The following is a 10,304-nucleotide window of genomic DNA, read 5'->3' as shown; positions in this document are numbered from 1 at the left end:
GGGAAGCTTGTGGAAGGCTACCTAAAACGTTTGACCCAAGTTAAACAATTTAAAGGCAATGCTACCAAATACTAATTGAGTGTATGTAAACTTCTGACCCACTGGGAATGTGATGAAAGTAATAAAAGCTGAAATAAATGATTCTCTCTACTATTATTCTGACATTTCATATTCTTAAAATTAAGTGGTAATCCTAACTGACCTGAAGAATATTTACTGGGATTAAATGCCATGAATTGTGAAAAACTGAGTTTAAATGTATCTGGCTAAGGTGTATATGAACTTCCGACTTCAACCGTATATGTATGTATATGTATTGAGTGAATCAACCGGGGTCTCAAGCCAATAAATTATAGTATTTTTTAATTAAAGATTGCTTGTATTATTTTAGTAAATTATACCCAGCTCACGAGGCCCCTTGATGATGTGAGACTTGAGGCAATCGCCTCTTCTACCTAATTGTAAATCTGCCACTGTGTGTCCCCCCCCTTCCCCAGCCAGCATGCAGAGAGACTTGTACTAAGAAAGTAACAAAGTGCAAGGCAGTTACTCAGATTTCCCCCCGATTGATGTGCATGTCCATTAAAGTGACAGTGATGGGTATGTGGGTTAGTTTTGTGGGTGGGGAGGATTGGTAGGCCTACATCTAATTCAACACATCATTAAAGAGCCAACTGAAAAGCAGTGGATGTCAAGGAGAGGAGGCGGTTAGAGTGGGTACAGGGTAGGACAACATTTCACTACAAATGAAGTCAGCTGCAGAGTGAAGAGGCTAACAGTATATGTCATGTTATTAGAAGGGCAGGAGCCGAGCCTGCAGTCAAGCAGAACATTGCAGGGCTGCTCCGATGAAGCTCGGCCTCCTCAGCAATTTGACCAACAACCAGTTCCCCTGGCCTCACTCAATCCACAACCACGACCCGATGAGAGAAAGCCCCCAGGCAAAACTCCTACTGGCTGCTGCCATGGCTGCTAATGGTAATGTTTTCTTCATCCACACACAGAGAACATATGTAATTTCATGCAAGCAAGAATCTTTAGGGACAAACATACATGATAACACAGATAACATGTGTAAGAATAGGGCCAGTTTTCTCTGGAATATAATTGAGAAAACATGATTGCAGCCATGTTCTAGGAATTTCTAAAAAATCTCTGATGACATTTAGATCGCTGCCGTTCATGCCTTGCATGGGCATCACATTTGTATGCTGATTGAAGCCCTTGCAGACAAAGGCACAGTGGTGTACAAAGTTGCCGAAGATGAAAAAGACAGCGGACTGTCATAAATGTCAGCGCATTTTGAGAGGCCATGAACAATTGAAATTAGCATACTCTAGAGTCTAATCCATCTTTGACGAAAAAGCCACAAACATCTCTCACTTAATGTAGCCTTAGGTAGCCTAGTTTAGGAGGACATGGGGGGAAAAAGGTTTCATTTCGTCATAACGGAATTGCTTTTTTTTTGCAACGTGGTTCTTTTTTTTAGAGGCAATTGGTCTCCATCTGTCTGCGTGGCCTGTGCAGGTGCCTCGCGTTTTTTTCTTCTCTTTTTCATTGACCGTTTGGTGAAAATGTGTCTGCACTTTGGCAGAACAACCTACCAACAACTACATTAAATAGCTTGAGCCTACTATGCACACAACAATTCAAAAAGAAATGTTAGTCCAACCGGAGAATGTTTGTGACAAACATTGTTGAAATGTTCTGCTCTCCAGTTAAGGTCAAAAATACGCAATTTAAAGAAGAAGCCCATGGCCATGCAACCCTGCCCCTCATTCCATAGTAGCCAATAGGCTACATGTTTTTGCCAGTGAGTATGTAGCCTTAATTATGAGATTTCTGTTTTCAAAACATGTTTGGTATAGCATAACATTTACAGTAGTGAGTCCATACATTTTCATACTGGTCCCCCGTGGGAATCAAACCCACAATCCTGGCGTTGCAAGCACCACGCTCTAACAAGTGAGCCACGTAGGACTTTGATGTTGAGCTATAGAGAAGCATCTCTATGTTATATAATAGGCCTCCCAATGGTCTTTTAAAGGCAGGACCCTCATGTTGGTGTCCCACTAACTTGGTGTAACCTACAACTGTTAGAGTCCTTCTGGGGCTTTTGAAAAGGTCATAGTGTAGGCAGCATTAAGCCTTCATTTGTATGTGCAATGTTGAATTTGTTGTTTTGTTTAGCTGGACTGTTTGTGCAGTCCAGTCAGGTGTTCCTTCCCCCTTGTAGTCTACACACAGTGATCTAGGCCTGAATGATTTTGAATGGCCACCGAAGACATCCTCTTCCTGCGCTCCACAAAACTATATTAAGCACATCACCTTGCTGCCATACAAAGAGCCCGAGGGAGCTGCACTAAATTACAGTGAAATGAGTTTTTTGTTTTCTGTCTGTAGCTGTAATACAGTACTTTAGTTTAGGCCTATTTGTTGTTCTGGGGGCTTGTTGTCACTAGTAGGGCCTATCTCTCCTTGGCCATGAGAGGTTCATCGGAGTAGTGACTGGCTAATTGTTTGGGTTTAGAACGATAGATGACTGATAAATATGGGATATCCCATAGTTGGCTTTGTGTTTTGTCATGGCATGTTGTGAAATGTCACTGCCCAGCTGCCATCCATCGTAACTGATTAGGATTGGCGGACTAAGTACGGTATAGAAAATGTACATACTTGTTTCCATATTGGGCTTTTGAGTACCTGTAATAATGTCAACCCCCCACTCTCTCTCTCTCACTCACTCGGTGGAAATCAAACCTGCCATGACACATTGTGGCACACAACCACCCAATTTGTTTATGATGATGATAAGTGAAAATCATTCCCATCATGACAATCATTACCGGCTATTATCATTATTATCATCATTATTTTGATGATCTCAGAGTGGAATGCAGAATGGCGTGTTTGTGCCTGTGTACGCGAGTCCAAAGACTGGCAGCTCTTATAAGCTTGTATAACACAGGGGAGTGACTGGGATATTAGCGTGGACTCAGGAGATGTCTCTCTCTCCCTCCCTCCTCGGGAAGGAACACTGTGGTATGTTATGTGAAGTACAGCAGGCTTCTACCATCCATGCCTCTGACTCTGTTTCCAATAGAGATGGAGTGACAGCAGGCAACAGGCTCATGTTTTTCTCTGCCTGTAAACCAGCTGGACCACAGACAGACAGGCAGACGGACGGACGGACGGATGGACAGACAGACAGACAGACCAGCATGTTCTTAAAGTTCTGGGCATCCTGGCTGTTCCATACATTATTTATCAATCCGATCATTAAAAACTATTTTTCTCCTTCCTCCTCTTATCTCTTTCCATCTTCTGGCATTTCACCTCCTCTTCTCTCTCCTCCATCTTTCACAGTCCATTAGCGGCTGTACTCTCTTCCCACTCGCCCCTCAATCTTGGTCCCTCGACTACAATGCTCAGGATCTTCCTCTCACCCATAATGCCTGTGGTTCTTTCCCTCGACCTTGGTGTGTCCCTGACCCTCGCTATAGCGTGCGTGATTTCACCACTGGTGGCTCATACTTTACCTTGTTCTGTCAGATACCATGTTGTTACGTGCAACGAAAAATCATAGCCATATAGATTTTTCTATTTGTAAACTGTTGTTGTGTATGTAGCTGGGCTCTGCCCTAGATCCTGGCTGTGTTCATGTCTGAGAGGTGTATGTTGCCCAGACAACAGAAGAATACATAAATGCTTACAGTGACAAATCTCCTAAGAGACGAAAAGAGTCATAGAGGTAACGTAGACGAATCCTCCTGATTCCTGCTTACAAGCAAAAATTAAAGCTGGAAGCAGCAGTGATTAGATCAATAAAAAAGTGGTCAGATGAAGCAGATGCTAAACTACAGGACTGTTTTGCTATCATAGACTGGAACATGTTACAAGATTCCTACGATGGCATTGAGGAGTACACCACATCAGTCATTGGCTTCATCAATAAGTGCATTGATGATGTCGTCCCCACAGTGACCGTACGTACATACCCCAACCAGAAGCCATGGATTACAGGCAACATCCGCACTGAGCTAAAGGCTAGAGCTGTCGCTTTCAAGGAGCGGGACTCTAACCTGGAAGCTTATAAGAAATCCTGCCATGCCCTCCGATGAACCATCAAACAGGCAAAGCGTCAATACAGGACTAAGATTGAATCGTACTACACCGGCTCTGACGCTCATCAGATGTGGCAGGGCTTGCAAGCCATTACAGACTACAAAGGGAAGCACAGTGTCTTCACTGACATTTTCAACCTCTCCCTGTCCAAGTTTGTAATACCAACATGTTTTAAGCAGACCACCAGAGTGCCTGTGCCCAAGAACACTAAGGTAACCTGCCTAAATGACTACTGACCCGTAGCACTCACGTCTGTAACCATGAAGTGCTTTGAAAGGCTGGTCATGGCTCACATCAACCCCATTATCCCAGAAACCCTAGACCCACTCCAATCTGCATACCGCCCAAACAGATCCTCAGATGATGCAATCTCTATTGCACTCCACACTGCCCTTTCCCACCTGGACAAAAGGAACACCTATTTGAGAATGCTATTCATTAACTACAGCCCAGCGTTCAACACCATAGTGCCCTCAAAGCTCATCAATAAGCCAAGGACCATGGGACAAAACACCTCCCTCTGCAACGTGATCCTGGACTTCCTGATGGGCCACCCCCAGGTGGTAAGGGTAGGTAACAACACATCCGCCACGCTGATCCTCAACACAGGGGCCCCTCAGAGGTGCGTGCTCAGTCCCCTTCTGTACTCCCTGTTCACTCACGACTGCATGGCCAGGCACGACTCCAACACCATCATTAAGTTTGCCGATGACAGTGGTAGGCCTGATCACCGACAACGACGAGACAGCCTACAGGGAGGAGGTCAGAGACTTGGCTGTGTGGTGCCAGGACAACAACCTCTCCCTCAACGTAATCAAGACAAAGGAGATGATTGTGGACTACAGGAAAAATAGGACCGAGCACGCCCCCATTCTCATCAACGGGGCTGTAGTGGAGCAGGCTGAGAACTTCAAGTTCCTTGGTGTCCACATCACCAACAAACTTACATGGTCCAAACACATCAAAACAGTCGTGAAGAGGGTGCGAAAAAACCTATTCCCCCTCAGGAGACTGAAAAGATTTGGCATGGGTCCTCAGATCCTCAAAAGGTTCTACAGCTGCAACATCGAGCATCCTGACTGGCTGCATCACTGCCTGGTACGGCAACTGCTCGGCCTCTGACCCCAAGGCACTACAGAGGGTAGTGCGAACGGCCCAGTACACCACTAGAGCCAAGCTTCCTGACATCCTCCATACCAGGCGGTGTCAGAGGTCGACCCTAATAATTGTCAAAGACTCAAGCCACCCTAGTCATAGACTGTTCTCTCTGCTACCGCACGGCAAGCAGTACCGGAGTCTAGGTTCAAGAGGCTTCTAAACAGCTTCTACCCCCAAGCCATAAGACTCCTGAACACCTAATCAAATGGCTACCCAGACTATTTGCTCTGCTCCCCCACCCTTTTTTACATCGCTGCTCCTCTTGGTTGTTATCATCTATGCATGTACATATTACCTCAACTAACCAGTGCCCCCGCACATTGACCTGTACCAGTATATAGTCTCGCTATTGTTATTTTACTGCTGCTCTTTAATTACTTGTTACTTTAATTTCTTATTCTTATCCATATTTTTTAAAACTACATTGTTGGTTAGGGGCTCGTAAGTAAGCATTACGCTGTAAGGTGTTGTATTCAGAGCATGTGACTAATAACATTTGATAACAGCGATGCCAGGGTTACCAAGGTAACCTTTACTCTCCACATTTCCATCATGTCACCCCCTCTCAGGTTCGTATCCCTGTGGACTTACATTGTGTTGCAGCTGCCTGTCAAGAGTAACCTTGCCTCTGGCCCGCCCACCACAGAGCTATCCCGAGCTGCTCCAGTCACAGGGCGGTATTTTCACCTCACCATTTTTTATAAGTATGAAACTGAACTCATAACTTTATTGTTGTGGTCAGTGGAGTGGGAAAGTGGGCTGACAGAGCATAACACTGGCTGTGATAGTGAGCTAATGCCCTCTCTGCATGGGCCAAAGACTGCTGGTACAGTACACCATCTCCATTCTCTCTCTCTCTTTCTCTCTTTCTCTCTCTCTCTCTCTCTCTCTCTCTCTCTCTCTCTCTCTCTCTCTCCCTAATTTCCTCTCTGCATGTGCCAAAGACTGCTGGTACAGTACACCATCTCTCTCTCTCTCTCTCTCTCTCTCTCTCTCTCTCTCTCTCTCTCTCTCTCTCTCTCTCTCTCTCATTTCCTCTCTGCATGGGCCAAAGACTCCTGGTACAGTACACCATCTCTCCTCTCTCTCTCTCTCTCTCTCTCTCTCTCTCTCTCTCTCTCTCTCTCTCTCTCTCTCTCAATCTTCCTCAGATTGAGTGTGTGGTTGAGGGACCTAGAAAGGATCATTCTCTCCCCCAGCCTCCTCTCTCATTACTGGGGAGCGTTTCTCCACCCACCTCCTCCTAGCTCTGGTTCTGAGCTCCACAAGACCAAGTCCCTTGGCTCCTGTTGGTTACCATATCATCTCTCGGTGCGAGAGATGCGCCCCCAGGACTGTAGCAATGCAACGCACTGCCTGTGCCTTTAAGAGAGAGGGAGAGATGCAAAGAGAGAGAGGTGTGCAATGGAGAGAAACAGGAGAGATTGAGAGAGAAAGAGACAGAGTGAGCACAATAAACTATCATGAACAACATTTTTGTTCATTCTTAGCCATGTGCTGAGCATCTCTGCACAGGCACACACACTCACTTCTTAGGCACTTATTGCTAAAGAGTACGCCTCTCTCACACACACACACGCTCACAGCTATCAGAGCTCGGCTGCTGGATCACAGCCATCTCGCCGAGGAGGATCCAAGAGAGCAAGAGGAAAACGGAGAGAGAGAGACAAAGGGAAGGAGGACGGAAGAAGGAGAGGAACGAATAGGAAGCAGGAACGGCACGAGGAAGGAGAGACTAAACGCTTGTGTGAAGAAGAGAACGTGAGGGACAGGAGGGAGGAGAAAAAAGAGGAGGAACAGGAAACGCGATCACTCTCGGCTCCAGCTGTCCGCGTCGCAGCATGGGCAATGCACCATCCCAAGGCATGTCAACGCTACTATCTCCATGTGTACATAAGTAGCAGCTCGATTTTATTTTACAATGTGTTATATTTTCCAATCTGCTGGTCTGTGCTATCAGATACTCTACCAGCAGGGAGTGGGGGGTTGGATGTGGGCGCTGGCGATGAGGCATTGCTAGAATGTGATGCTCTGACGGGGACAAGGATGCAGGGTGGCTGGGGAAAGAGAGAGGGGATGTGGGGTTGTGGATGAGAGAGATACTGGGAGATGCTGGAGGGATTGGGTGGAGGTTGCAGGATGCATGCATGTGCGGAAGAGCCGGGAAATGGGAAGGGGCTTGTGCAGAGCTGAGGGAATAGAACGGTCATTACTGAGGCAGGAGATGCTGGTGTGTGTGTGTGTGTGTGTGTGTGTGTGTGTGTGTGTGTGTGTGTGTGTGTGTGTGTGTGTGAGAGAGACTGTGTATGTTTGACTGTGTGTGTGTGTGAGGTGAACAGAAGGTGGAAATACCGGTGTGTGGAGGTGGCGGTGACAACAGCTGCATCTGTCAGCCTCATGGGAAGCCTCGGGGAAGTGAAGCGTTCCAAGGATTGTGTATGAGAGAGGGAGAGAGAGAAAGTGAGATGGAAATGAATGGGTGTGTAGAGCACAGTCAATTTGTTTGTGTGTGTGTAAAATGGGATGGTGCTGTTAATGGAGGAGTGAGTGGGTTGGCACTGTTTCCTGCTGGTGTGCTTTTGACGCCTCTCTCTCTCTCTCTCTCTCTCTCTCTCTCTCTCTCTCTCTCTCTCTCTCTCTCTCTCGCTCTCTCTCCAAACTGGAAAAAGCAGTGCATAGGTTTGGTTTGCTGAAACACCCCTGAAAATGGAGGGAGACAAGTGTAAGAAAGATGAATTCTTAGAGAGAGTGAGAGCAAGAGAGGAGTGAGAGGGTGTGTGTATGTCGGAGGGTGGGGGATGTAAAGACAGAAATGGATGGATAAAAAAATGCTTGAGGCATGCCTTAGCCCTAATGGGATCGATGTGCGTCTTTGATAAGCCAGAGAAAAGGGGAACACAGAGGCAGAGAAAAGGGGAATAGGGAGGGATGGCTGACTGCTCAGAGTGGAGGGAGGAATATAGCTTGGGGAATTCTGCTACCTTTCTTTCCCTCCCTCTCTGTTTTTTTCTTCCCCTCTTTTTTTCCCCTCCCCTTCCACTGCTCTTATTTTCCCATCAACCAGGGACTGTCTGGTTGCTAGAGGGAAAACGAATTGAGAAGAGAGTGATAGGGAGGATGAGAGAGAGGATGAAAGAAATGATAGAATAAAGGAGATTTTAGGAGAGATGAGATGGTAGTGTAAGTAACGGTTGGGGGAAGAACAGGCCAGGAGCAGTACAAAGACACAAGGTTGATAGACAATACAATGTATTCGGGTATGACGCTGTCCCTCAAGGACATTCAGAGAGTTGTCTCAAAGTCACTTCTGTGTTGTCTTGTCTGTGTGCTTAGGGTCGTTGTCCTGTTGTAAGGTGAACCTTCTGAGGTCCTGAGCGCTCTGGAGCAGGTTTTCATCAAGGATCGGTCTGTATTTTTGCTCCTTTCATCTTTCCCTAGATCCTGACTAGTCTCTCAGTCCCTGCCGCTGAAAAACATCCCCACAGCATGATGCTGCCACCACCATGCTTCACCGTAGAGAGTGACTAGAGTTCAATCTTGGTTTCATCAGACCATAGAACCTTGTTTATCATGGTCTGATAGTCTTTAGGTGCCTTTTGGCAAACTCCATGAGGGCTGTTACATGCCTTTTACTGAGGAGTGGCTTCCGTCTGGCCACTCTACCATAAAGGCCTGATTGGTGGAGTGCTGCAGAGATGGTTGTCCTTCTGGAAGGTTCTCCCATCTTCAGAGAGGAACTCTGGAGCTCTGTCAGAGTGGCCATCGGGTTCTTGGTCACCTCCCTGACCAAGGCCCTTCTCCCCCAATTATTTTTAGTTTGGCCGAGCAGCCAGCTCTAGGAAGAGTCTTGGTGGTTCCAAAGTTTTTCCATTTAAGAATGATAAAGGCCACTGTGTTCTTGGGAACCTTCAATACTGCAAAAATGTTTTGGTACCCTTCCCCAGATCTGTGCCTCGATACGATCCTGTCTCAGAGCTCTACGGACAATTACTTCGACCTCATGCCTTGGTTTTTGCTCTGACATGCACTGTCAACTGTGGGACCTTACAGTTGAAGTCAGAAGTTTACATATACCTTAGCCAAATACATTTAAACTCAGTTTTTCACAATTCCTGACATTTAACCCAAGTAAAAATTTCCTGTCTTAGGTCAGTTAGGATCACCACTTTATTTTAAGAATGTGAAATGTCATTCAGTTTTTATCAGACGTTTACATACACTCAATTAGTATTTGGTAGCATTGCCTTTAAATTGTTTAACTTGGGTCAAACGTTTCGGGTAGCCTTCCACAAGCGTTCCACAATACGTTGGGTGAATTTTGGCCCATTCCTCCTGATGGAGCTGGTGTAACTGAGTCAGGTTGGTAGGCCTCCTTGCTCGCACACGCTTTTTCAGTTCTGCCCACACATTGTCCATAGGATTGTGGTCAGGGCTTTGTGACGGCCACTCCAATACCTTGACTTTGTTGTCCTTAGCCATTTTACCACAACTTTGGAAGTATGCTTGGGGTCATTGTCCATTTGGAAGACCCATTAGCGACCAAGCTTTAACTTTCTGACTGATATCTTGAGATGTTGCTTCAATATATCCACATAATTGTCCTCCCTCGTGATGCCATCTATTTTGTGAAGTGCACCAGTCCCTCCTGCAGCAAAGCACCCCCACACATGATGCTGCCACCCCCCGTGCTTCACAGTTGGGATGGTGTTCTTTGGCTTGCAAGCCTCCTCCTTTTCCTCCAAACATAATAATGGTCATTATGGCCAAACAGTTCTATTTTTGTTTCATCAGACCAGAGGACATTTCTCCAAAAAGTACGATCTTTGTCTCCATGTGCAGTTGCAAACTGTAGTCTGGCTTTTTTTTATGGCGGTTTTGGAGCAGTGGCTTCTTCCTTGCTGAGCGGCCTTTCAGATTATGTCGATGTAGGACTCGTTTTACTGTGGATATAGATACTTTTGTACCTGTTTCCTCCAGCATCTTCACAAGGTTCTGTGTTGTTGTTCTGGGATTGATTTGCA

The 10,304-nt window shown here is 46.2% G+C and overlaps 1 protein-coding gene across 1 annotated transcript in view; it reads left to right on the top strand.

Moving 5' to 3' along the window:
* Positions 1-781: 781 nt before the first annotated feature.
* Positions 782-10,304, top strand: part of LOC110538958 (SRC kinase signaling inhibitor 1) — a 172,162-nt gene continuing 162,639 nt past the window's right edge. The window contains exon 1 of the mRNA XM_036938280.1: positions 782-978. Coding sequence (XP_036794175.1) covers positions 849-978 — 130 coding nt within the window. The 5' untranslated portion in view covers positions 782-848. The remainder of the gene's footprint in view (positions 979-10,304) is intronic.

This window comes from Oncorhynchus mykiss, chromosome 12, assembly GCF_013265735.2.
Source record: "Oncorhynchus mykiss isolate Arlee chromosome 12, USDA_OmykA_1.1, whole genome shotgun sequence".
NCBI lineage: Eukaryota > Metazoa > Chordata > Actinopteri > Salmoniformes > Salmonidae > Oncorhynchus > Oncorhynchus mykiss.
This window is presented reverse-complemented; position numbering and strand designations above follow the sequence as displayed.